Consider the following 27,985-nt stretch of genomic DNA (forward strand, 5'->3'; position numbering starts at 1 on the left):
ATCTTAAATTGAACATCTCTAATAATTTTATATTACTTTATAGTCTGGAACTCTTGTTTAATTATGCAATCTTCGCTTTTATCTTTTTCTTTTTATCTATGATTGTTGTCATTTCATAGGGAAAGTATTTCAACAAGCCATTTTTGGCTTCTAAACTCCTAAGCAATGTTTAAATTTTTAATCTATTTTTCCTGTATTTACATGTGTGTGCAACTAAACTAAACTAGACTAAACTAAACTAAACTAAACTATTTATATTGCCGTTACAATACATGTTAGAGTTAAACACTGTACTTTTTAATCCACTGTCTGAAAGATAGTTGCAAATAAATTTGCAGACTGACAAAAAAACTTAGTTATGGGAACAACCCTATGCTTCCTGTTGACAGCAGACACAACAACATAAAATTAACAGAATGTTTCTGTTTAATAAAGAATAATTTAATAATGCTTCATGACTACGAATAACATATTGTGACAATATGCACATGACAAAACCTACTTCAGGGTTTTCAGGAATTAACTTGTGGTCAAACCATAGGTTCAACGCCGTGTTTGTAAACTCTGGGACAGTTTTGGTTGTCCAACATTTTAACTTCCGGAAACGCCGGGTAAGTGCTTCACAGACTGTAAACACGAATCAGTAGAGGAGACAACAACTTCTGTTGTACGGAGGGAAATCAGTATCGTTCACTGTGTGAAGTCGCAACTGGTATATAGTGAACTTAAAACGGTGAGCGCCCGTAAAGTGCCATTATAGACTTTGTTCTACTTGGTTGTGTTTGCTTATTTAGCCATTTTAACTGCCCCGGCTACCACAGAGCTAACGGTAGTTAGCCTGATGTTAACCCACGTGTCTGTATATTCTAAATGTTTATTTACCCACCTTATAATAACATGTTTTAGAAGATGAGAAAACAATAGCCAGGTAGTTTTATTTCTGCGAAAAAGTTGTGGTAAAATGTGCCGTTAGTCACCGCTGTTACTGCAGTGCGGTGAGCCGTCGTTAGGTGGTGCTGTTCAGCTGCTGTTTGAGGTTGTACTATGGACTACACCAAGGAAAATGAGGATGATGATGCCAAGGAAGGCATCAAAGACGACCTTTATTTTGTTGAGGACTACCATAGCTCAGAAGGAGAGGGAGAGATTGAGTTCAGTCACCAGAAACATCACAGCAGCCGTAAACGAGCTGCACGGCTCAGCAGGGAAAGCTCCCCTCCTCTTGTCCTGGCGTTCAACATCACCTCTGGACGGACTCTGCAGCTCAGCAGCCAGAGTACTACCTCTAGTGTGGACTCACAGGATGAGCAGGAGGAAGAGGAGGAGGACAGTGAGCAGCCCATCGAGGATTGGATGATTGTGGAAGGAGAGGATCAGGTGGGAGACACAAGCATCCAGCTCAACTTGAGCTACTGGAACAGCTCTGAGGAAGACTCTGGAGATGAAGGTTAGACTGTACTTGCTCTCTATCATCCTGTTTCTAAAGTTTTCCTACTACTTGTATGTCTCATTTTATAATATGCGTGGGTGCCTTGTCTACTGCAAAACAAGCAGTGGTGGAGGAAGTATTCAGATCCTTCACTTGAGCAAAAGCACTAATACCACACTGTGAACATACTGTGCATTAGAAATGTACTCAAGTAAAGGTATGTTAAGTACAATCAGGAAAATGTATTGAAGTATTAAAAGTAACGGTAAATGTATTCAATGCAGAGAAATTGAAATCAATTTGAAAAATCAAAACCGTTCAAATACTTAAAAAGAAAAGCAGCACGTCTGCATGTTACAGAAGCTGGAACTAAGAAACTGCATTAAAAGTAACTTAAACAAAATGGTCGCCAATTGATTTTCTAATCAATCGACTAACCGTTTCAGCTGCACTTGTACATATTCATACGGTTTAATCAATCAATCAATCAATCAATCAATTTTATTTATAAAGCCCAATATCACAAATCACAATTTGCCTCACAGGGCTTTACAGCATACGACATCCCTCTGTCCTTATGACCCTCGCAGCGGATAAGGAAAAACTCCCCAAAAAAACCCCTTTAACGGGGAAAAAAAACGGTAGAAACCTCAGGAAGAGCAACTGAGGAGGGATCCCTCTTCCAGGATGGACAGACGTGCAATAGATGTCGTACAGAACAGATCAGCATAATAAATTAACAGTAATCCGCATGACACAATGAGACAGAGGTTTATGTGCAAAAATCTTAACTTGTAAAGTAACTAGTAACTGAAGTTATTAGATTTTATTACAGTAGAGTAAAAAGAACAATATTTCCTCCTGATGTGTGATGGAGTAGAAATAGAAAGTGGCATAAGATTAAAATACTCAAGTAAAGGTACCTCAAATTTAAAACTCCAGCTACTCGTGCTAAATAATACATTTGCCATGTAATGATAAGAAAAATAGGGATACGACTGTGTGGCTCCACCTCTGACCCTGGTGTGCAAAATGTGTGTGCTTGTATGAGAGTATGACTGTTGACCCATGGGACAAGTTTGAGCTTCATTTGAATATTATTTACATGTGAATGTGATGCAAATCACATGTGCTGTAATTAAACAAGGTGCTGCACAAACTAGTTTGCTTGTCAGTATGTGATTGGACAAGCACTCACCTTATTTTGCACAAAGATAGGTGCAAGTAAGTGAATGACTTTGATTTACAGCTTGGTAATCCGTGGCATGGTGCTATACCAAGGGGAAAGCAGTACAATAAATAAGTAAGGGCCAGAAAATGAAGGTATATCACTGTATTGACCTGGTTAAGGATGAATCTTTTCTTCAGTTAAAGTTGTTTACTTTTAACTAAAGACAGGTTTTAATCATTTTGATTTGTGTTTTTAGTTGAAATGGTGAGAACACAGCTTTGAATTGTGCCTTCGTTTTCTGACGTTATTGCTGAAGTAAAACAAACATTATTTCCACTTAATCTCATAGCAACAAGGTGATGTACTTACAAACAGCACAGGCTATGCTGCTGTTACTATTTACAGACATGTTAAAGGTCCAGTGTGTAGGATTTAGGGAGATATATTGGCAGAAAAGGAATATAATGTAATAAGTATGTTTTTTCTTTACTCTATTATCACCTGAAAATATGAATCATAGCATTTTCCTTACTTTAAAATGAGCCCTGTTTATATCTAAATGGGGAGCAGATCCCTGTTTATGGAGATCATCATGTTCATAGCGTGTTTATACAGTAGCCTAGAAGGGACAATCCAAACACTGGCTCAATATTTCATTTGCATTTTCGCAACAGCCACTGTAGTTAGAAGCCCATCTTCAACAAGCAGCATCGCAAAAAAGGTTAAACTGCTTTATTCAGTGTATTTACCGGTTTAAATAATTGGGTCCGGTGGTTTTTGGAGAGGATGAGACCTCTGCGGATAATTCGGCTCCTCGTTAAAACCTCAACAATGAGCACTGAAGGAATTATAACCTGGTAAAGTTTCAGCTGCTTTCTGTCTGCAGTACTCGCTGCTGTATGCCACTAAATCCCCCTAAATCTTGCTCACTGAACCTTTAAGTTGAGTTAAAGTTTTTATTAAAATATCTGCAGATCTATGAGGATTGTCTTCTTTCTCATTCTCGAAAGGGGAAATCTCCTTTCCAGCATAATAAATACTCCATGAGCAGTAATATGTCAGAGACAGCGCAGCAGAGTTACCAGCTCAGACAGTTATTCTCTGTGTCGATCCTCTAACACGGGATATGGACAAGAAAAAAAGATGAGTTCAAGTAGAAATACATTCCTGTAGTTACATTTAATGCAAAACGGTACATAGAGCGCTACAGAGATTTCTATCAAGCTATGGGAGAGCAGTTTATCTTTAAACCCATTCAGAGACAGTTTGCTCAGCGTGCACTCAGTTTTTCAGAGATGCTTGGCTCTGCATTAATGAAGATACTCATACTCACACCAGGGAGCTGCCCTATGTAATCACTCCATCTTGTCTTGCCAGCCAGCAGCTCCACTGGAGCAGAGAGGTTTTAAGATTTCCCCTACACCTCACCTCAGAGATAGATATAATGTGAAGGTCAAGTGAATTTCTTCAGTTTTCTAAGTCCTGAGAGTTAAAGCTCTTATAAGACCTCGGAAAGTCTACATTCAGCAGGCTTGAGAGAAACTCCTGATCCATTCTTGATTTGTAAAAGCTTTTCTTTGGAATTGTGTGTTGCATTTCAAGAGATGTGCAGCCTGAGAACCACACAATTATAGCTTTAATCATGAAATACAATTATGTTTATAAAACTTAAATGTTCTCCTGGATTATTCTCGCCGTCACAGATCAGACTGTGGAATCAGTGAAGGATACCTGGGCTGTATCAGAGAAAGACAAGGTAACTTGTGATATCAATAAATGTTCATAAATACTACAGTAGAGTTCATTTTTCAAGGAAAATGGCATCTAGTGTTATTAATCATGTTCTGTACTCTAACTCTACTCTAATTCTGTTGTTGTTTAATTCTACTGATGTGTATATTGTAGTTAAATTTTCACACTTAAAGCCTCAGCAAAGTGATGATAAATATTTTAATTTAATATTTTAATTTATTTTTATTTTTGAAGTACTGGCGTTGAACACTTTAGCATAATGCACATTTTATTTCTACTTCATGATTTATTGCTTTATATTTATGCACTTCTATTTCATACTCTTATTCTTACTTCCTATAATTCTCTTGTCTTTACATCGGAGCAACTGTAAGGAATCAAAAATTCTCCTTGAGGATCAATACAGTATTTCTGATTTGTTAAGGGGCACCTTGTCATAATTCAAAAGCAATTGCAAGAATTTAAAACACGTCAAAGACTTATTAAATAGTAAACATTTGATCTCTGTGTCCTGAATTTTCATCCGTAGCAAAAGAAATTTTCAGAATTTCCTCTGGCTTTCCTCTAATATTGCAGAACGTATTCAGTATTATGACCTTACAAGACTGCCCTTTTAAATAATAAGTCTCGTGTCTTTGCCCTTTCACTTCATTAAGTACGGTGCTGACCAGTCTCTGCCCAGCCGCTACTTTGTGACAGGTCGCTCTTTGACCTGTAATATCTGCAACAGGACAGGACACCTCGCCAAAAGCTGCTACTACTACAAGGTAAAGGAAAATACTTATCTACCCCTTTTCTTTTACATACACATAATACACTTTCACATTGTCATTTAATAGGTGTAAAGAATACATCACTGCCTTGTAGAAGAAATAACCATTACAGGAGTTTGATGCAGTTGAATAATATCACTGATTCAGGTTGAAATACCTACACTGCTGCTGAGATTTCTAGCTGACTAAATCATTGTTAGGGAGCGTCCTGGAGCTCCATTGATCTCTCGTTGGAGTCCAGCTGATATCCCCCTCTTCTTCCCCGTGTCTCCTGCTGCTCTATACTTTGAACTATCCAATTATGGCATGATACTAAACTGCTTTTGGTCTGTGTTGTTGTGACAACTGTCCTTCATTTTGCGTAGCTGCTTAAAGGTTCTTTATACCACATTAGGAATCACTAGATGTCGCACTAGAGCACCGGCATCTCAGACCAGAACAAATGGACGTGTCACCTAAACCTGATCCCCTTCTTCGCATTTCTCTGCGGACTTAGAGTCAAGTTGGAGCCTTTAGCTGCCTGTAGGCCTCTCCATCTTGTAAACGCCAGATCAGTGTTGACTCTGGTCTTGACGTGCTCTTTGTCTTGGGCCTTTGTAGTTGAAGAACATGTTTGCTTTGTTGGAGGAAAATCCGGAAGGTCGCCTTCAGCTAAATGCTTTAACTACACTCTGCCATCTTGCTTTTACAATGTTGTGTGGGAGGTCATTCTCTTAGTCCAGGGGTCTTCAGTGTGTTTCAGGCCAAGGACCCCTTAGCTGAAAGAGAGTAGAGCATAGACCCCCTACTTCATACATTGTATAAAATTGGACTGGAGATAATTCTCTGAACATTTTCGAGTGTTTTCACATTTGCACTTATTTGCATTAGCCTCATTCCTGCATGGGTGGACACTATGTCAGAGGCTCTGGCTAGAAAAATTACAAAGTAATCAATTAAAACTTTTAATTATCACAAGGACCTCCAAGGGGTCACGGACCCCCTGATAAAGACCCAGGTCTTAGTCTCTCTATATAAACACTGTGAGGGCCAACCGCCTCAAAGGGAGGGACTCACATGCACTAACATGCACATGCGGCCGGCTCGGCTACCAAAACAAGAAAAAAAAGCTCTGATTACAACACACACACACAAAGGGAGCGTAACTTCACTCTCTGCCCAGGACACCATTACTCCACTATATCTTTACATAGCAAATAGTTGTTTGCTGATGTATTAATGTTCAAAATCTCACATGTAGAACCTTTAAACATTGATATGGCTGTGCTGCGTCAAGAAATTGTAGCATCAAGTTGAAGAACAGATGACATAAACATTTTATATTGCGATGTGTAATACCTTTTCTCTGTGTGACCCTTACAGACTGCCATAAATGACACCAGAGACATAAGCATTGATGTAATTCCATGGTCACCTGTGACTGAAACGATCAGAACACCCATCCAAACACTTTTAAAAACATGTTTCTTGTCTTCGTCTCAGCAGAAATTTCCCACCTGTGTCCTATGTGGCATCCAGGGCCACATCCAGAGGGACTGTCCCGGCCGCCCCTGCCCCCGCTGCGGACTGCCTTCCCATGGCCTCAGGCCCTGTGAAAGGCCCCCGGTATGGAAGCAGCACTGCCATCGCTGTGGGATGTTGGGGCACCTCTCTGATGTGAGTTTGTCCGTTAGCCCCCAGGTCTGGCCCCTGTGAGTGTTTGTGTTGGGGAGTGTGTTTCTGTGTTGAAGGAAACTTTGAATGGATCTGTCAGCTGCGTGTTGACATATTCTGTCGCCTGAGGCGTGTGTGTGGGCTTCTTTTATGAAGTGCTGTTTGACCTCGGCGGTTCCTCATTTGCACACTGCACTGCTCTTTTCTATGTTCCTGCTCAGAGAATAATCTTCTCCTTTGTTTCCTGGGTTTCCTCAGGCCTGCCCTGATACGTGGAGACAATACCACTTAACAGTGAGTTGATGTTTTGACTTCTCGTATCTCACCGTCTTTACTAAGCACGATGTGTAACGCTTTTGAATATTAAAAGTTCTTTCTGGTTGACTGTATAAACACCACCGAATGAGAGAAAGTAAAGAACAGAGATCATCTAAACGAGGAGGTGGTGGCAGGGAACCATCTTAATCATGTTTTTAAAAAGGATGTTGAAACTTCAAGTTTGAATGTGTGGATGTGTGTTGATAAAACTTCATGGAAACCAACCAATGTAATTTTTCCACTTTCAAAAATGTTCTTTGTCTGATCATTTTTCCAGATCCGGTTAGAGCTTCCAGTCAGGCCATGGACAGTCCACACCCTTAAACATAAGAAATGCCCTGCTCATTGTTACAACTGCTCTAAGAGGGGACATTATGGCTATGTAAGTGGCCAGTAAAAAAAAAACCTGGTACTTTTACCATCTCTCCTTTCCCTCTTGACTTGAACTTTACTTATTTGACTTATTTTGCTATCCCTCTCTTTCTCTTTCTGTTTCTTTGCACAGTATTTTCCCGTGATTTATCTGGATAATTGCGGCTCAAAATGCCTGATTTCATGGCAGCTTTTTAAAACAATTGCAATGCATGTTGCGATATTTTTATTTATTTATTATTTGTTCAATAAAATTGTGGGAGCAAGTGAAAATTGCCAAATAGTTATTACTCTTTTAGTCAAATTAATTAAAAAAATTAGAATTAAATTAAAATGAAAAATTGAAGGCATCTTCTTCCAGCGAGAATAAAACTGCACTGTTCTGAGTTTGTGAGCCACTGGAGAAGAGCTAAACAGCCGCATGTGGCTCCAGAGCTGCAGGTTGCCCACCCCTGTATGAGACTAACATTACCACTAGCCAACCATATTTAATCTAATTCACCTTGATTATTTTAGCATGTGCAGTAGATATGGATGTAACAGCCTCTCTGATGGTGGTCTTGTCTTGTCTGTTGTCAGTGTGTTTGTCAATCTTCAGGTGTGTTTCATGGTAGAAAAGTGTTTTTCAATTGATGACTTTAGTTTGTGTTCCATCGCCATGCAAAACAGTTAAACCCAGCAGTAATTCTTGTTGGTTAATGTGAGATTTCGTGTTGTGTGTCTGCATCTTCACAGCCAGAAACAAGGAAGTGAGTTTTGTGATGTTATGTGAGGGACTACTATGATTGGTGAAACTTGTGGGCGACTACAATGATTGGTCAAATTTGCGGCAAAGTTGCGGCTATTTGAGAGAATCACAAGATCATGCAGAATTCATGGGGACTGGTTGAATATGCATTAATTTGCAACATTGCACCATCTTGGAGGTGCTGTTTACACAGTCTAAGGTCTCTCTCTGCCTTCCTCTTCTTCTCTGTATAACTCTGGACAACAAATTCTCCCTCTCTGTCTATATCTTATTTTGCATTGGACTTCACTGTACATGCTCTTCTTGCTCACTCACCTTTAATTTTATTTACTCCACCCTGTCGGTGTCAGGAGTGCACTAAGAAGAGGATGATCAGTGGGACTTTTCCTTTACTGCCCTATGTCTGCCACTATGACCAAGTTGAGGACATCCTCAAACATTGCACCGGGAAGCAGAGAAGAGCCAAAGGTAGGTATTAAACATACAATGATGTAAACAGTTTTGTAAAATAGTGTTTTATCTGTGAACTTTTCTCTTTGTATCAATGTATATCATTGATAAATAGGGTGGAGAAAGTAACAGATAACACAATTCAATAAGACATCACAAATTGCAGCCTCAAAATAATAACACAGTTTAATTAACACCTCTTTAAAATAGTTTTAATTCTTTCGTGAAGGTAGGATTTTTTTGCAGGGCTGTTGGATTAGACTGCATTAGTTTTAGCTAGGTGTACCTAATAAAGTGGCAACTGAGTGTAACTCCAATACTCAGTCTCCTTTCTGCTGTGCTTTATCTGGCTGTTTAGCTACCATTATGTACACCAGCTGCTCACTAACTTTTTCTGTCTGCCGTTTGGTGCTGGGTAGGTAGCGTATTTGGTTTTATCAGAGTTGTCCCACTGCAAACAGCTGCCTGCTGCGGCTAAAAACAGTTTTAATTCGATTGGTGAGAGTGAATTAAAACAGTAAAGGTGCTGGCCAACACAATGAACTGAAAGGCTCTGTAGAGCTGCAGAGAACTGCAGAGAGGGTTGATAATTCGCTCTCTCAGTGAGCAACCCCTTTCACATTATATTTGACCTATTGTTTTATAAAAATATTAATTAGTGCAGCTGTAATCAGCTGTCTCTTTTAACGTATTGTTCAACTACACAGGCTCCCACTAATGGTTATTTTTCTCTGTCAATGCTGTATTTTCAGAGCTTTTAAGTGCTGGTTCGCTCCCTGTCTCAGACCAGCAGCACTTGTCTGAACTAACAGGCGAGAGCGGTGAGGAGAATCAGCCGGTCCAGGGGAGGAGCAGCACAAAGCAGGAGACATGTAACAGCGCCGGCAGGAGGAAGACGTGGCCAGAGAGGCGCAGAGAGAGACGGGAGGTGAAGAAGCTCAGGAGAGAGGCTCAAGCCAGACGAGAAGGGGGACTGCTGGGGAGATCCCAGAACAACTTTGATGATGAAATTTGCCATGAAGACCCCTTCCAGTCTGCACTACACAGTCACAAGCAGTCCGCACCCCCTCCTCAGAAGAAGATAAGGGATGAGGCAGGTGGTCAGAGCAGGAAGAGCAGAGAAGCTGAGAGGTGGAAAAAGAGAGGAGGGATGAAACGTGGGGATTTATATCCCCATGGTGACACTGACGTTGCCAGTCAAAACCTTCTTTCCCCAAAACAAAGAGTGCGCCACCGACGAAGATAAAGTGTCATTGTTTGTATTTATTCTCAAGGACTAACAACTGTAACTGGACAACAATGATTGTTCAGTATTTGTCTTTCATTGATTCCTTTATTTATTGTCAATAAAAAAACTGTAGAAAAACATATACAGTTGAAGGTGCTCATCTGTAGCGTAGCTGGTGTGAATGTACTTTTGTACTTTAACCTTGTTCCGTAAGTACATCTACTGTTATAGTGGCTGGGCCGAGCCAAATTTTTTGACATTGAGTGTTATTAAAAGTGATTTTACACACTGCTTGCTTTTTTGACTCAATATTTGATTATCCCTCTAAATATGATGTTAGTTTTACAGCACCATATAATTTCTGTCATTAAAATACATTAAAATAAGGTTATAGGCACAGAACTGTGATTTGCCTTTGTAAACTAATATTTATATTGCAAAGACAGCGACAATAAACACGAATCTACAGATATCGTCTTGTAAAATTCATGCTCAAATATAGGGGATTGTTCTGTGACGTCTTATACGTGAAAGCATATAAGCATGGGGATTTAGATTTATAGGAGAAGGCTCTATGTATCGTTGTATTCAGAGCTGGTGTACCAGAAAAGCTGTATGAAGCCAGTACCTTTCAAAGCGTTGTCTTATAGTATTTCTGGTATGAAGCTGCTGAATTATTAATGAACTGAGCAGCTGCCCGGGGTTTTCCAGACTGAAGCAATCGACTCCGATAACAAGCTGCTACTTAAAATCGACCTTCATCGCCGCTAATTAAATAAATCTTGCTTTTATCAGTGTTGCACGAATGTAAATGTTTCCTCGCTTGTGATTTTGCGTTATTTACTTTAAAGCACGTCGCGGATTAGGTATATGACGAGCGAAGTGTTTCTCTGTGATCGATTGGGGATGTCTTGGCAGAGATGTGAAACTCCCATTGATTGATCTCCACTACACTCCCCGCTGACCAGAGAAAACACTCGATAGCGAATGCGAGAGGGGATTTAAATTGGACAAATACTGTCCTCGCTACTTGACGGATAAGGTGGCAATTTTTTTTCTCATGCGGTTTAAGGTAATCCGTTATTAGCACTGTTTCGCGACTAGCTAAACATCGACGCGGTGCGACGTTAGCTAGCTTGTAATGTCGGCACTGTTGGACTTGTTTTCCCCTCTAGACCCCGCTTCCTGTTAGCCTTGGGCTAGCTGAAAAATCGAAATTATGCTAATGAACGAGCGGGTATAGTTAGCCAACGCAAAGGGGTGTAACTTTACTGCTCACAGCAGGCTACCCGTTGTAATTTAGTTGCAATTTATCCACAAATCTATGCTAATAACTTTGTTTCACAGCCAGCTATCAGGGCAGCTGGTTTCCTTTAGTTTGCTAACGCTCGACAGCTAGCCATCTTGCTTGTGTTGAGGGATTTAAGTATTTAACTCGACAAGCTTTTGGAGGCAGAGAGCGAAGGATATTAACTTCAGCTGCATGTTAATATATGCATCAGCATTTAGCTCACTCCTGTAGGACCCAGTTGCGTGCGACTAATGCCTTAAAAATACTTTATTTTACTGTGGACAGCCCGACAGTGCTCCACTGTGAAAAGACAATAGAGAACCCGAGACTTGCTCAGCTGTTGTTCTGGTAACGACCAAAACCACAGATAACTAACTTAGAGACAATTGTATTTTGGATACTGCTTTGTTATACCACACGCTGATATAGGTACAATATATTTTTAGATACTTGTGCACGTTCATACGTGGTGAAATAATTAAGGTGTCTCTGTGAAGTTGACCCGCTCAGATAGACAGGGGGACAGTGGATGGAGACTGTGCAGATGGTGCTTGTGCGACATATGAGGACTGTGCTTCCCTGAACCCGCTGCTTTCAGGTATCCCATCTCATTATATTAAACAACAGCTTTAAATGCCTCAGAAAACACTCGCGGTAGCCGGTCGTCGTCAGAGGTAACTAGGTGGATAGAGAGACGCGGAGAAGCGGTCTGAAGAGGGAGGCTCCTGCCCGTTTCTGAACGTCCATCTCTCCAGCCTACCTTCATCACGTCCATCCACCACCGCCCTCCCCAGCCATGGACCCCCCGAGGACTCGGTCGCGGTCTCGGTCTGGTTTCTATCATTTCGGCATGAGCGGTAACGTCGGGAGCAATGGCAGTGGTAACGCGGTCGGCAACGGGAGCATGATGAACGCCAGCGGAGGAGGGGTGAGCTACCCGCAGCAGAGCAACCCCGTCTGGGCGCCGCACCACGGTGGTCGCAGCTATCCGGAGAGTCAGCAGCAGCACACCCAGGGGAGCTACCTGTCCGCGGGGGCGCAGCGCCACTCATCGCACGGAGCTCACAGACACCCCGGGGCCGGTAAGCAAGGCTTCAGTAAACAGGGCCTGCAGCCCGGCTAGATGCATCATTACACACACTCACACAGGATACACCCCCTGAGGGATGCAGGCAGACCACTAGCAGCTTAACAGGCTTTGAGACATTTAACTAAAAGGTTTGGAGCTTTCACTGCAAGCTGTTGCTTAAAGGCCAGCTACATGTCATGCAAGGTGTTGTAGTGGGAGCTCTGCTTCAGAGGTTTGAATAGCATTTACTCAAGTAAATAGGGCAAACCTTGTCCCTGAACTTTGTCTTGCATGTAGCACTTAAACCAGTTATGCATATTGAAGCTGATGTACTTGCACGGTCCTCTAGAATTTTGGGGTTGTATCCACATGGTTGAATGCTCTTATTGTAAGTAGCTTTGGATAGAAGTGTCAGCTAAAAAAATGCAATGCAATGCATGTCATTGCCTGGTTCACAGTGCACATTTCATTGGCCCTCAGTAGGAATTTAGCACTGCAGAATTTTCCTTTGGTTAGTCCAGGCCTGCAGGTCATATTATGTTACTGCTGTGCATGTAGTCAAGACGTGGGGAAAGAAATGCTGTAGGTAATCATTAAGCAATGAACTAATAAACTTAACTAAAATGTATAAAACAAACCTGGTTAATCAGTGGGAATCTTGTGGCTTCAAATTCTGATATCAGTGGATAGAGAGCAGTGTGTTTTCACTTATAATCAGATCAGAGACTGATGCATTTGCACACATCTTGCATACTCTTCTTAAGTCTTGAAGACCTACAATATGTTTGAGAGGAGTCTGATTAAACGAGCATTTTGCAGCCTTGAATTTATTTGAAATTAAATCTCATAATAGTGATTTTATCTTTTTGTTTTAGATTGCTCACTGCTGTGATGCAGGCTGATAATACAGCCTTTCTTGTAGTTTGCCGTCAGCCCTTTCATCCATAAGCCTCAGTGCTATTTAACTTACATTTAAGCCTGTAGAAAGCTCCACATTTTCCCAAAATAGTCAAGCAGATCTCTTATCTAGTGGCTCATGGTAGAGTAAAGGTGTAGTTTCAAAGCACTGTCCAAACACAAAGAAACAGAGAAATGAACAATAGAGTTGTGTTTGCACATTCACGTGTGAAGTTAAATTTATTTGCATTGTCCAGTAAATAGGCTTTTAATGCCCACAGTAGCAACAGTTCCTTACTGAGCCCGTACTGGCTGAGAAGACAATGAAAGCTCCAAAACCTCTATGAAAAAAAGCAAAAACCGAATGAAACTGCCAGAGAGGATATTCAAAGTGAGACTGCACCCCGGCCTCCTTTTTTTTTCTCAACATTGACATCAGTCTATTTGGTGTTCAGCAGGTTTCCATTGCTGACCACAGGAAAAGTGACTGTAGAAACCTTCTGTAATACCAGATTGGATTCCCTCAAAGGCAAAAAAAGTGCTGTGAATGAATGAAAGCAGGCTTTTTAATGGGTCTCTGTCGTAATAGCAACGCTGTTGCCAAACACCCAAAATAACCCACACAGAGGGGATACACACAAAAACACATGCTTTCCAAATTGAGAGACTACAGAGGGGTTTGTGTGAATGACTTAAACAGTGTATCTCCCAGCTGTGTGATCTGCCTCCTCCTTCCCAACAGCTGCACATGCCTCTTCTGAAATGGTCTGTGTGCACGCTCAAAAATAAGAGTGTGTATGTTCAAGTGCAATACAGATTTCCTGTTTGTGCTTGTTTGTTTTTGCTCATGTCACTGTATTACACCTCTTGGCATCGCTTTATGCAGAATGTGTCAGGGTAGGATTTGGGGGTGTTAAAATGTGTCCCTCTGTCTTACCTCTGCTTTCCTTTCTCCTCCTTTTTTCTCTCCCCCAGTGTCAAGCATGTTATTATCACCCACTGTAGCTTTAATAGGTAGTGTTGCATCCCACAACCTGCCAACATCGCAACCTAATAGCAACCAGTTTTAGCAGATCCTCATTAATACTGTTATCACCTGAGATCTTTGCAGATTATTTGGGTAAAATAGATTTCGAGCTGCGATTAATCGACTAGTTTATCAACAGAATATTAATTGGCAACTATTTGATCATCAAATAATCATTTTAGTATTTTCTAAAGCAAAAAAAGCCACATATTTCCTGGTTTCATGCTTCTTAAAAGTGAAAATTTGATGCCTTTCTTTGCCATGCATGATAATAAACGGAATAGCTTTGGATTTTTGGACTAGTTGACCATTTGAACACGTCACCTTTGGCTCTGGGAAGTTATACAGGGCTTTTTTTTTTTACTGTTTTATGGCATTTAATTGACAAAACGATAAGTTGAGAAAATGATTGGCAGATTATTTGATAAAGAAAATAGTTGTTAGTTGCTGCCCTCTACTTTGGCTCATCTCCTCCAAATAGTAGTTCAAGTCTTTATTAAAGAACATGAGCAAATTGCTACTTGATGACAGTGAAGTTCACTGTCCTGCCTGCCCGACTTGATAGCCTGTCGTAAAATAAATGGTGTCAGTCTTCCCCAGCAGCCACGCTCAGAGGAAACAAGGTCGTGTCTGCTTGCCAACAGAACCCGTCCAGTCTGGCTCACCATCCCCTCTCCTCTGCCCCCCGGGGTGAATCAGCATTAACAGACCTAGTTCTCCTCAAAATACATGGGCGGCTGCGGCCCAGGACCCTATGAGGTCTGAAGAAAAAAGGCATGGTAGATAAAGATGTAAGCCAGCGTGTTGGCCCCACAGTCAGCTAGTCAGTCAACCGACTGTCCCTCTGTTCTCCGCAGCCACTAGCAGGGCGTCTTTGAGCTGTCACTATCGGCAGACTTCACATGGCTCTGGAGTGGCGTCGCAAAGACAAGAAAGAGGTGTGGGGGTGGGGGGCTTTGCTTTCAGATCTGTTGTTTCTGGGGAGACAGAAGGGGCTGTTTGCATGAGGGAGGCATACAGGGAGAGATGAGGGGAGGAGAGTTTTTTCCCCCCTCTTTTTGGTGATTAAAGGTTTTTGGGGGAACTGCTTAGAGGAAACTCTTGTCAGCTGAGTTCAAGGACATCCTTCTTAAGCTGCTGAAATGTCTGTGTGCACATGCTGCATCCAGATTGCACATGTGGACTGTCAGATAAACAGCTGGAAGAGCATTGTGTTCTTTCGAGATTATGTTTATGGTATTACCGCTTTATTCAGCGACGTGATTTTTTTTCTTTTAGTATTTCTTTTTTTTTTTTTTGCACATAATAATCTCATTCATATCATTAGGGAGTCTTTTTCGTGATGGTCTGTTGATCTTTGGAGAGAGATTTTTATCGCTTGTACACCACAAGGACATAAAAATAAAAAAAAAGGAAGAAACACAGCACTGAGCTGTTTTTGCAGAGCTAATAATGGTTCGCTGCCTTGCTCAGGGACAGGCAGATGCACACCAAAACACAGACTTTGAATCAGGCTTTCTGATAACAGGGTCGATTCTACCGTGCCACTCCAGTTGGGATAGGGCTGCAACAGTTGTTTTCATTGTTTAATCTTTTGATGTATTCTTTAATTATTATTTGATTAACAAAATGTCAGAAAACTGTGAAAGATATCTGTAACATTTTCCTAAACCCCAAACTGATGTTGTCAAATAGCTTGTTTTGTCCGAATGACACTCCAAAACCGAATGGTATTGAATTAATAAAGATAGAAAACAGGAAAAAATCAGCAAATCCCACTTGATAAACAAAAAAATTGCCTCATAAATTACTTAATTAGTTTTCTTTCAACTGATAATCAATTAATAATTTCACCATTTGATAGTAGCCCTTTTTACACAGAGATCGCACTATAGGGCCGCTACAAAGCAAAGAGGTGTGATGGGTGTTTCGTGTAACACAACGGCATCAGCCTCCAGTGTGACCTATGACCGTAGATCCCAGGTGGTGGGCCGGGGTCCAGAAGTAGGTCACAGGTCCATTCTGAAATGGGCTGCAAATGACTTGCAAACATGTCAAGTTTGTAAGAAAACACGCTTTATTTTTAAGTACAGTGAATTTCTGACACCAAGCTTTTATTTTGAAGTGCCGTTTCCTGCTGTAGAGTGAGTGACTAACGGACAGCGACTGTGTGGACCTTAAACTAATGGCCAAAGAGAAAGCTGGACTAGTTGGGAACCACTGACCTATAACATACATTTAGGCAGAGCTTTCTAAACAATAACAATGGCTTAACATGGCAATAACAATCATTTACATTCCCTGTTACATGGCGGCTGATCTTGCCCTCTGCTCAGAGGGTAAGGAGCTCCCAGAACTCGGTGGCTCCCCAGTTTGCAGACATTTTAGGCTGCTCTTATTAATAATAATGAATGCTACTAAAACCTGAATAACATCAGCATATCCTGCATGTCTTTATCGGAAAATGCTACATTCGGAAAAGGACAAATAGGCTATTCACATCACTTCATATCAAATTCAAAATACTGACATATTCAGGAGGATAATGGTGGAATAATAGTGTGCCTATAAACGTTGTCAGTGTTACTTGTGCAAAGCCAGTGAGAGGCTCTGGTGTGTTGCACACGTTTGATAAGTGGATGTCTGCGTCTGTCTCTGTAAGTCTGCTCTGTCTTTTCATGGTAGATCAGAGGGAATGATTTGTCTGTGAGAACCAGAGACGATGAGTCCAGTGTGACATCTTCCAGAGATGGCTTCCTCTCACGTCTGCTGGTTTAAAGCAGGAAATTCAAAAGCCTGTTTTGAAGGCAGACCCTCGCTGAGGACAGAGGACTGTAACTATGTTTGTGAAGCAAGATGTTGGATGCACTTTTTTGTTATCACTGTTGGATTTTGTAGTGTTAAGTCTGTAGAAGTGTTCAAGCAAACCAGGCAGGCTTCATGACGATCCAGCGGGGTCTTAGAATGGAAAATCAAATCAAAGGCAACCAGCTGCCTGTGTGTTGCTTGTGTTGTTGTACTTCTGTTGGTTTATCAAGCGTATGTCCATGTGTCTTGTGATGTTGATGTTTTTCTCAGCCCTGTCTTATCTGATTCTGTTTTTCCCCCCTCTGTGGCCTGCAGGAGGAGTGCTACATTTTCATCCAGATAATGTGTGCAACGAGGATCGGGATAAAGTAAGTATGAAACATGAGCACCGCCTGTTGCCTCTGCTTTGAATAGGATTTGTATGTCAATGTTTCCTTGTTCATTTTCCCCTTTTGTCTGCTCTCTTTTTTCCTGTTACTGTTTTTCTCCTGACCAACCACCCCTGTGGTTCCCCCTCCTCCCTTTGCCACTGTGCAGATGGAAGACAGCCCAAGCCCGAAAAGGCAGCGTCTTTCCCAGCAGACCATGTTGGATCTAAATTCTGCCCCTCCCTCGACTCCTTCCTCTCCCATTCGCCCCTGGGAGCTGCCTCCCAGTCGCAGACCACACCCCCACTACATGCCAGAGAGATGCCACACGCCTGTTCGCAACCGACGCAGGTAAGTGTGTGTATGTGTGACACAAATACATATTAACATTATTTCCATTAGTATTCAGATGTCAAAAATAATAACATGATCCTAAAGGTACATGTTGAAACAGCTTTTTCTGTCTGACCGAACTTAAAAAATGTTCAGTTACAAGTCATATGAAACAAACTAAAACAAGGATTTCAGAAACTACAACCAAAAAACTTTTTTTTTTTTTTACATGGTAGATTACCATAAGAATTAATCAGATCTATCAGATTATTGATCATGTTTTTTATTGACTGCCAATGATGCATGAGTGAAACACAATTATTACGCAACTGTTTAAATAATTGCTTTATTAAGTCATTTTTAGGACTGCATCCAACTCAGAATTATGTCAGTTGAATCAGATTTGGTGGTTCATACAAATATTTAACTGTTCGTTCCTTGTTTTTCATAGAGTTTGAGTTTTAACGGGGTTCAGCAGAAGGTTGAGTGCAACAGTGACATTCACGTAATGTAGAAAACAAGCTAACTACGCTAATGACTGATCAGAAAAGCACAAATCATTTTTTGCCGACACTAGATATCAAACAAAAGCCAGAGACTGTGTGGTACTGGTTGCTGTGAGCTGTAAATTCACTAGAGCTTAGATTCTCTGCCCGAGTCCGAGCCCAGCCCGAGGGCCCAAGCCGGGTCGGGCCGGGAGCCCCCCTCCCTCTGACGGGCCCAGGCCGGGCCCGGTCAGATATGACTTTTTTTTTTTTAAAGCTATGATTTGATAATGTTAAAGGCTATGTATTGTAGCGACCCTGCAGTAAATGTTCTGTTATAATGTCAATGTTCTGTGAGTTAATGGCATGTTTGGGATTGAATGAGATGCGGGGTGNTCTGTCATTCAAATAACAAGAACTGTGGTTTAATACTCTTAATTATAACAGCCAACTTATTGAAAAATGTCGGGTTTAAATCGGGCTCGGGCCCATAATTACAGTTAATTGGACGGGCCGGGCCGGTCCCGGACATAACGTGCACGGGCTCGGGCCGGGTCGGTCTGGATTTTTTGGGCCCGATCTAAGCTCTAAAATTCACTACTTCTAAGTTGAAGGCTGACGATAACTGTGCAATATTTTTCAGTACTTTATCATGCACATAACTGTACATATTTTTTACGTTTATTCTGTTCTTGTTGTATTCTATTGACATATATATTGTAGTTACATTTCACACTTACAGCCTCAGCACAGTGATGAAATATATTTTATTTTTATTATTTTTAAGTACTTAAGTACTAGTGTTAAAGACTAGCATAATGCACATTTTATTTATTTTATTTTATTTTATTTTATTTTATTTTATTTTGTTTTGTTTTGTTTTGTTACATTTATTTTTTATTGTTATTTTATTTTTTTTATGTTATTTTATTGCTTTATATTTACATACTTCTATTTCATACTTTTATTCTTACTACTTATAATTCTCTATTCTTTACATCGGAGCAACTATGACCAATCACAATTTCCCCTCGGGGATCAAAAAGTATTTCTAATCCTGATTCTTATGTTGGAGCCTGACGAGGCAAAGACTACAGGTTTGAAAATGAAAGTAATGTGTTGATGCTGAGTCAGAAAGAGCCCACTCCACATCTCTGCTTGAGGCTAACGGCTTGAGGCTACATTAGCCGCTACTGGCATAAGACATAAGAATCTCCAACCGAAACACTTCTGGTGAAGTTGCATTGTGGGTAATGTAGGCAGCTGGTTTTGACAAGGAAGAAGACTGTCTTTGGTTTTGCTGCATTGATACTGATTTTGTTTGATATTGTTTTAGACTGTCCATCATGAGTCCGACAATGTTATTGGCGTGCAAGGCTTAATTGGTAGAGTACACTAATAAGTTGCTTGCAGTAGTTGACGGCACAAGTACTCAGCACCATCCACTCGCCAAATGCTGGTAAAATTTGCATGTGGCAAGTAGATGTGCTCCAATGAGCAAAAACAATGGTAGTTTATTAAGAGATTGATAATATTTGAACATGCACAGGTCATTTGGCAGGTGGTAAAAACTGTATTTATGATGATGCAAATGACGACATAGCTCCTTTAGCATCTTCTAAGTTTTCCCCTCTTTCTTCCACCTCAGCCCTCCAATGAGACGACAGCGTGGCCGGAGAGACCGCCTGACCCGCCACCACCACCATGCCCACAACAACCACCACCACTACAACAGCAACAACAACAACCACCACCACCACCATCACCACCCCAACGCCCACCATCACCACCACCACCACCTGCACTCCCACCACGGCCCGTCGCCAGGCCACCAGGACGAGAACTACCGTCACCCAGCTCCGCCTCAGGGCTACTCACCCTACAGCCAGCAACCTCCCAGAGGGCTGGGGCCCGGGCTCGAAGAGCGCCAAGGTCACCATCCCCCAAATCCCTCCCCGAGGCCCCTGCACCAGTCACCGAACCTGTCTCCCAGGCTGCTGCACCCTGCGGCCCATCCACAGCACCCACACCCTCACCCATCCCAGCAGAGCAGTGTGGTGCTGGACCTCCATGAGCAGGTAACTTGATGAGATGATGTGGCCTGAAGGACTGAAATTATCCCAGTAGACCTCTGACATGAGAAAACGTGACGTACGGTTTATGACTGACAGCGTGTTTCTCAACGATGGTTTTGTCCTCGTGTCCTTCACATTTTGCATGAGAACAAGACAGACATAAAAAAACAACACTTTCAGACAGGATATTATCTTATTTCGCAGTTGAAGATATCGACTTCAGAGTGTATGACTAATGTTATTTTAATTTATTACTGTAATCTGTGTGATCTTAAAAAGCAATAACTGAATTTCCTCTAATTTATCAAGGAAATTAATCATTACCGTGTAGGTGAAAGAGTCAGCTGGTCAATGTGGAACTGTCGATTAGCAAATCTGGTGACGTGCCTGTTTGCCATGGCGGATGATTCAGTGAAATAAGTTTCTTTAATTGGCCGGGGTGGAGAAGAGTTTATTGGCAAATGGAAACTTTGCCCTCGAGAAATAGTGGTGTTTCATTGATCTTTTCAGAGAGCCAAATACGAGCAGGAATTATTTTTATTATAAAACCTCTTGTCCAACATTTAACAGATTGTTTATGGCTGTCACCAGTTGGTAGTGTCATAATTGTATGTATATTTAAAGGTATACTATGCAGGATCGTCACATAACTATTTGTAAACGCTTGCCAGCAAAAGTGAAAGTAAAAGCCAACCACAGTTTTACCGCACTATATTTGCATTTTTCCGGCACTACATCTCTTGGATGCCTGCTGCTTACAGTCTGCTACCTGGTGACCGCCTTTTCATAAAGCCCTGACCTCACCTGAGTGCTGTGGAGGTCACGCCAATAAACATCTCAAACACAGAAAAGACACACTGAGAGTGGGCCATAAGTGATGATTGAGAGGGATTACTTCTGTATGAGTCTATACATTGATTTTTACAAAAATCCTGCAGAGTATATCTTAAATTTATCTCTAGAAATTCACTACTAATTGGATCTGATGGGAGCAGTTTCTACCTGGAGATAAACTGTGAGGTCACAGGACTAATTTGCAGGTGAAAGAGTGAGTTTAGTGCCAGTTACTTGGGCTCTGTTCTTCAAAACACCACTGTAACTGTCAAACACCCTTTTAAATTACATTAAATCAAATTACAAATCCAAAGAGGTCCGTTAATCATGGAAATTTGAAATTTATCATCTCAGCATACGCCTGGGAAACCCTGCTTGGCTTGTGCTCAACATCGGAGATAATTCTGTGGTGTCAGCAGCACAGATGCTTTAAGTTGTGAGGTTTCACCTTATTTGCTCCTCAGACAATGAGGACTCGGTCTTGCAACTCCAGCTGCTCAGCTTTAAATAACACACTGTGTTCTTAGAGCTGACCTCTACCCTTTGATCTTCATATTTAGGGTTCAGCTCCAGTATCGTATCCTGTGTCTCCTCCGGGAGCGCCACCTGGCCTGCCACCTCGCTCCGCCCCTCAGCAGATCCCAGCGTGCTCAGTAGTATTCAGTGGACAGCACTATCCTGTCTGCAGCGTCCCTCCTCCTGTGAGTGTGTTTGATCCCACACAGTACATGAGTTTTGTTTATGTGATGTTTTGAAGATACTTTCTGCAGCACCCCTCGCTAAATTAAATATTGCGGTTTTCCTTTTTGTCTCTCTGCCAGGTCCTGCAGACTTGTTCTGTGCAGCACTTACCCATGCCCTACCCGTTCCCGTCCCTGCTGTCCAGTGACCCGACCTTCCTGCTTCCACCTCCTCACCTCCCCCATCCCCCGACACACCTTTCTCACCACCCACCTCACCTGCCTCAGCCTGGACAGTTTGGACCTTATCCGACACAGCAGGCCCGCTCGGTGAGCAGAAATTATATGTGATGCTTGTTTCAACATTTGATTTGGTATCAGATGCAGCTTTTGTGAACATAACAAAATATGAAGTTAAAGTCTGAAATGTCTAGGTGATAAACGGAGGGAACTCATTTCCTGTTTATTCGATGATGATGTCTAACTTTCTGTGCATCTCTTAAAAATGTTTTTCCCCCTTTTTGATATTTACAAAAACAACCTCAAAAAACAAGTTTTCACTTGAGGAGCCAGTGTGACAGTCAGCATCTTTCAGGGAAGCTTTAAATGTTTTCCGTGCTGTATAAAAAATGCAGCAGTAAAGGTGTTTTACAATGTTAAAGCAAAATGGATGATGCATATTTTATGCATTTGAGTCGAAGCAACTTGTGCAGTTAGTGTTTGCAAGCGCTAGGAACAGCGTAGTGTTCAGTAAAAAAATAAAAAATAGGATGTGCAGAAAAGGTGTTTTTCAGATGTGTGCCTGCACAGCAAGCATCACATTTACAGTTATGTGAATGAACAACAGCAACAATGAAAGCTACATAAATGGTGGTATTGCAGTTAAAGAAGAAATGTGTTGGTCTCAAATTATCAGTGTGTCAGAGTTAACAAAGGTTAAAGCAGATCCTTATGAAATACAGATTTATTTTTAACGACATATTTTAATAGAAAAAAATATAAATGAAGTACACAACTTCAGCAACAACAGTTTATACTAACAACGGTTAAATATATTTGTACAGTTTAATATTTTATATAACATGTCCTAAGCACCGACTCATTTTCAGGATTTGAAAGGGTTTGATTTACCTCACCTTTTTTCGTCAAGTATATTTGTTATTAAGTGTTAAAATGTTTTTTTTTAAATTGCTCGTGTTGCTGCGATCACATGAAATAATCTCCGGCTGTAACCGTGTGTATCTTCTCCACCCTCCCAGCCCTTACAGAGGATAGAGAACGACGTGGAGCTGCTCGGAGAACACCTGTCCTTGGGTGCTGGGCTCCACTATCCTCCCGCCACCCACCCTGCCCTCACACCACACTCCACACAGCTTCACTTCCTCTCCCATGACCCCCTGCCACAGGAGTTCTTCGGAGTGGTGAGCAATGAGAATAATTAACAACAGTTTAATGAAGAATCCCTGTGAATGATTTATTAATGTATGTTTTGTTAATCTCCTCTTAGTCCTATCCAAACTTTATTCCTCGGCGTCTCCCGGGGCGACGGTACCGCTCACAACAGCCACTGCCACCTTCGCCTTACCACCCCAGCCTCCTGCCTTACTTCCTGTAAGTAGATCAGTACAGTAACTTAGAGATAAGACAGTTAAAAAGAAATAGGTTATGTTGCATTTACTATTATTTTTGGCCACATACACAGTAGATGACCTGATAATTTTTTTTAGATATACAGCCAGGTGCAGGGTGTATTCCTATGTAGGGTGATTAATGTTACTCAAGCTAGAACAGAAAACAAAGTCCACAAGTCGTAATGTAAACTCGTAATTGTAGAGGAAATTTGACCATGCCGTTACCTGCCTTTTTGATTAGTTATACACGGAGAAGGCCATTATTCCGTTCACATAATTTAATAATAATAATAATGAAACTTTTACATGGACACGGATATTAAAACTCTCCTCAAAGATAGAAAAAAATTGGGAGGTTTTACTAAGTTACACAGTATTTAAATCTGGAATACAAAGATTAATGAGTGATTTGTTGCATGAAAGTGATGATTTGTTAAATAAAGGGTAAAAGGGTAAACATGTTGTGCACCTTCAAGATAGAAATCATTTAAAAAAAAAATTCTTTAATTTCAAATAATTTTTAAGATATTGAATACACAGATTTAACTACTAGATTAATAATTTGAATTTGGGGCCTTTAATTTTCTTCTTTGATGAATTGAATTTTAAATGTCTTTGTCCCACCCTCCTCTAGTTCAATGCTGCCAGTCCAGCCCACCGGTCCTGCGATCAGTCTGGAGCTAGATGTCGACGATGGAGAAGTGGAAAATTACGAGGTCTGTCTTCATTTGCTTTTTCGTTTTGTCTGAATGTTTGCTGGATACAGACACTGATTCTCCTGTCGTTGCTGTTGTGTTTTTCTCCCTCACAGGCCCTCCTGAACCTCGCCGAGCGTCTGGGAGAGGCCAAACTCCGAGGACTGACCAAGGGAGACATCGAACAGCTTCCATCCTATCGGTTCAATCCAAATAACCATCAGTCTGAGCAAACACTGTGAGTGCTGTCCTTTCGCAAACAGCAGGTTATCACTTGTTGAGAGGGTGAATTATTCATGATGTTTTGTGTTGCCTCCTCAGGATCAGCAAAACTATGGATTTTTGTGGATTTACTATTTTACAGACAGAGGCTAAATGTTGAATAGTTAGAGTTTATGCAGTTGTTTAGCACATTTGTGGTTTTGCAAGCTACAGAAAGTTCAAATCTACTTCAAAGCATATTGGGGGGGGGGGCTAAATGTCATCTCTGCCTGTTGGGATTGGGCTTTGTGAGAAAATGTGCTAATGCTGCATTCACGTGCTCCTCCGATGGTTCCGTTTTCCGAGATGGGTGTCGTTCTTCCTACTTCGGTGTGTTCATGAGCTTGTAAGTCACAATATAGAAACAACATCGATGCAGCAAAGGTGTGTTGTATTTTATTGTCAAGAGCACACATTGATGACAGTTTTGCACCAGTACAGTTCCCATTCTTACAACTTATTACCATATCATCAATTACATGTGACCAAAAATGGGTATGCGGTATGTGAATTAATAAAGTTCCTCACAATCAGCCAAACATTTACTTCCGTCTGCCATGTTTCTGCGTATATGTGGGGAACCAATTTTTCAGATTATTCTAGCACCACATGAATGCAACACATATTTCTAAAGATAAACATCCAAAAGCAATTTAAGATTATCCTGCAGTTGGTCTGTGAATATTAGTAAGAGGACAAATATCCACTGTGACAAGAAGAAGGTGACAGTGGAAATTACAGTCTTGCAGTCTTAACCCATTAACCAGTTAACCTAAATCTGCCCGATACCCTGCGTGTCACATAAGAAGTGTGTCAAACAACAGCTCTCGTGCATTGCCACAGTTAAACATGCTAATACATGTTTTGTGTTGCAGGTGTGTGGTGTGTATGAGTGATTTTGAGTCCCGCCAGCTGCTGCGAGTCCTGCCCTGCAGCCATGAGTTCCACGGGAAGTGTGTTGACAAGTGGCTGAGGGTAAGTACCCACCCCGTGGAGCCCGCTCACTCACACTGTGTCCATGATACACACACATACATAACCTCTGAGTTCATCTGAGGCTAATCACACATTGTTTGGTAGTAGATTCAAGTCTCTGAGCAAAAGTGTCACGTAATAGCTTGCTGATAACTGACGTAACTCAGTTGGTAATTTATAGAGAGAAAACAAGACAAACACACTCTCAGCCCAAGTGCACATTAATCTTTATTATAGAAGTGCAGTGAGAATCTCACTCTTCCAGAGATCTGTTAGTAGGGCTGTCGCTTTAAAGGCAATATTAAAATCCCACAACATTGTTCATGTTTTTTTTGTGTGTGTGGGAGCGCCACATATTATATATAACACTGCTACAAATGCAAGCAGCGTGATGAGCGTGTAGTCTGCGCCAATCGTTGCACATTTGCCAGTGTACTTTGGTCGCAGAGAGTTGAATAATATTCAACTTCGGCTGCAGCTGCTCCTCGCTGTCACATTTTGCACAGCCGTCCAATCACAGTGGAGGAGGGTTGGGATAGATACCACAAAGACCAACTGTCACATCGCTCAACAACAGTGGAGGAAAAATTATTACTGAACCCATACAGACAGGCTGGTCTGTCCTCACTCTGTGTTTCAGCCTTCCCTACATCCAGAGCATGTGCTATACCTTGTGCCGACCACGGAAAATATAAATATTATAATTATTATATTATAATAATATGTTTTCCTTCATGCCGACATTTTTACTTCCGCGAATATTCTGTATCAACAAGACGCAACCAAAGCTTCTCGGCGTAAAAAAATGCTGCGCTCGATATTGCACCTCATTGCTCTCCTGTGTTTGGCTTTTAACAGTGAACAGGCATTTAATTTGTTTTAAAAGTGTCATCTTTGTTATTTAAAAAGCACAATAAACCTAATAATAGCCTGACAATGAAGATTAATTATTCAGCATTAAAATCAGGAGAAATAATTTACAAAAGCAACAAAAACTGGGGGTGGCACCCTAATCACACTGAGCCACCCTTAATCACCGCAGGGGAAATTCCTTCACTGCGACAGCCCTATCTGTTAGACAACAGAAACAAACATCAGACTTGTGTCTACATGTTCCTAAATTCAGTTCAGAGGAGTCAGTTAAGTCTGTAAACCACACTCAAGCCCAGGACAGGCACATCTGAAGAAGCTGCACACATACCTCAACACTTGATTTCCCACTGAAAACGCTATAAAAAGCCTCTCAAACACCAACGTCTCGTGTTAATCATCATAACACTGTCTTGTGATTTTGAGTCAGGGCAGCATCGCTCGAGGCCTCGGTGTGAATTGGGTTATAGGGATTACAAATCAATACAAAACAAATAAAGAAAATGGGGTAGTGTAGTGGTGATTTTAGTAAGTGCCCAAATGTGCAGTTTTCGGATCGAGCTTTCTGTGTGATCAATAACGGGACTCAAGATATGAACTGCCTATAAAAACCTAACTGGATCATGTTTGTTTCGTCTCTCTGTCCTCAGGCCAACAGGACGTGTCCCATTTGTCGGGCCGACGCCTCAGAGGTCCAGAGAGACTCAGAGTGACCACATGAGGGAGCCAGACGCTCCTAATTGTCTGTCAAACACGTTCAGCACTACCTGCTTCTGATATATTGATACACGTGTACGTGCTTACACACACACACACTCACACACACATGCACACACACACCACCTCTAGTGTTTTTGTGCAGCACTTTCTGCTTGTTTGTCCTTTTCAATCTTTATCCCCTCTCCCTTCCATTCGATCTGATTTTCACCAGATTAACTCAAGTTATTTTACTGTCCGTTATCTTTTAGTAACTTACACTCTGCCTGACCACTATTCTGCTGTGGTGTGTGTGTGTGTGCACGTACATGCACCAAGCGTTGTTTGGTCAGCCCCGTAATGCCGGGCTGTGGTACATGACTGTGTGTTTTCAGTATGTGTGTGCGCGTGAGAGAGATTTTTTTAGGTGTCCTGGAGCATGCCTGAGTTTCTGTTGTGTACCAGACAAGAGTAACGACATGGGAGAGTTTTTGCTCTCACGAGTGACTGACTTTACTTCCTGTTTGTACGTTTATGCACTGTCTGTCTGTATGCATACTCTGTGTGTGTGTATGTTATAGACTTTAATCCTTTTTCTCTAGTTTGACACTAAGGGTCCATGCTGCCACTATATTTCTCGGTTGCCTATTTGATCCATTTGTTTCAGTAGATTATTATTATTATTATTATTATTATTATTATTGATACTCAACCATTATAAGTGATTGTTTTCCTGCCTGGCAGTTACCTCATCATTCCGGTTCTGATCATCTTTCATTACGAGCGCTTCACGGCACTACTTTGAAATTAAGCACATTATATATTTTTCTTTTTCCTTTCTTTTCTTAGTAAGAATAAGTTTGTCTGTGACTTTGCAGTGGCACATGTGTTACATATATACATATATCTATATATACTGTATAAATCTATGAATATCTGTATACCAAATAAAAGGCTTGATATGAAATTTTTAAACTTAGCGTTTTGTATATATTTATTCTTTTTATTTTAAACAGCAAGTTAAGAGGGAGTGAAATGAGACAGGTTTGGTTGTGCTGGATTTATCTGTGTTAAATATTAAAAATGACACCGAGTG

General features: G+C 41.2%; 2 protein-coding genes across 3 annotated transcripts; both read left to right on the forward strand.

Annotated features, from left to right (window-relative positions):
- The first annotated feature begins 610 nt into the window (after window positions 1–610).
- On the forward strand, window positions 611–10,185 carry LOC126389391 (zinc finger CCHC domain-containing protein 7-like). Of its 2 annotated transcripts, none has more exons than XM_050043041.1 (8): window positions 611–1,447; window positions 4,304–4,356; window positions 5,009–5,119; window positions 6,608–6,781; window positions 7,037–7,072; window positions 7,374–7,478; window positions 8,567–8,684; window positions 9,419–10,185. In XM_050043041.1, exons 1-8 carry the CDS (start codon window positions 1,045–1,047, stop codon window positions 9,910–9,912), a joined length of 1,494 nt encoding a protein of 497 aa, XP_049898998.1. In that variant the 5' UTR covers window positions 611–1,044; the 3' UTR covers window positions 9,913–10,185. The 2 variants fall into 2 exon arrangements, with proteins under 2 accessions (XP_049898998.1, XP_049898999.1); XM_050043042.1 differs by having other exon boundaries at window positions 6,611–6,781.
- Window positions 10,186–10,845: 660 nt separating this feature from the next.
- LOC126389152 (E3 ubiquitin-protein ligase RNF38-like) lies at window positions 10,846–27,850 on the forward strand. The gene is made up of 12 exons (XM_050042660.1): window positions 10,846–12,267; window positions 17,302–17,354; window positions 17,524–17,705; window positions 19,821–20,250; window positions 21,642–21,782; window positions 21,903–22,091; window positions 23,021–23,182; window positions 23,269–23,372; window positions 24,027–24,108; window positions 24,204–24,325; window positions 25,224–25,323; window positions 26,844–27,850. Exons 1-12 carry the CDS (start codon window positions 11,982–11,984, stop codon window positions 26,904–26,906), a joined length of 1,914 nt encoding a protein of 637 aa, XP_049898617.1. The 5' UTR covers window positions 10,846–11,981; the 3' UTR covers window positions 26,907–27,850.
- The last annotated feature ends 135 nt before the right edge of the window (window positions 27,851–27,985 follow it).

Source organism: Epinephelus moara, chromosome 4 (genome assembly GCF_006386435.1).
Source record: "Epinephelus moara isolate mb chromosome 4, YSFRI_EMoa_1.0, whole genome shotgun sequence".
Lineage (NCBI taxonomy): Eukaryota > Metazoa > Chordata > Actinopteri > Perciformes > Serranidae > Epinephelus > Epinephelus moara.

Coding starts and splice junctions, on each gene's coding strand:
- LOC126389391 (XM_050043041.1), top strand. CDS start 1,045: ATGGACTACACCAAGGAAAATGAGGATGATGATGCCAAGGAAGGCATC. Junction 7,479..8,566: donor AGAGGGGACATTATGGCTAT/GTAAGTGGCCAG, acceptor TGTCGGTGTCAG/GAGTGCACTAAGAAGAGGAT. Junction 8,685..9,418: donor GAAGCAGAGAAGAGCCAAAG/GTAGGTATTAAA, acceptor CTGTATTTTCAG/AGCTTTTAAGTGCTGGTTCG.
- LOC126389152 (XM_050042660.1), top strand. CDS start 11,982: ATGGACCCCCCGAGGACTCGGTCGCGGTCTCGGTCTGGTTTCTATCAT. Junction 22,092..23,020: donor CGACACAGCAGGCCCGCTCG/GTGAGCAGAAAT, acceptor CCACCCTCCCAG/CCCTTACAGAGGATAGAGAA. Junction 23,183..23,268: donor CACAGGAGTTCTTCGGAGTG/GTGAGCAATGAG, acceptor ATCTCCTCTTAG/TCCTATCCAAACTTTATTCC.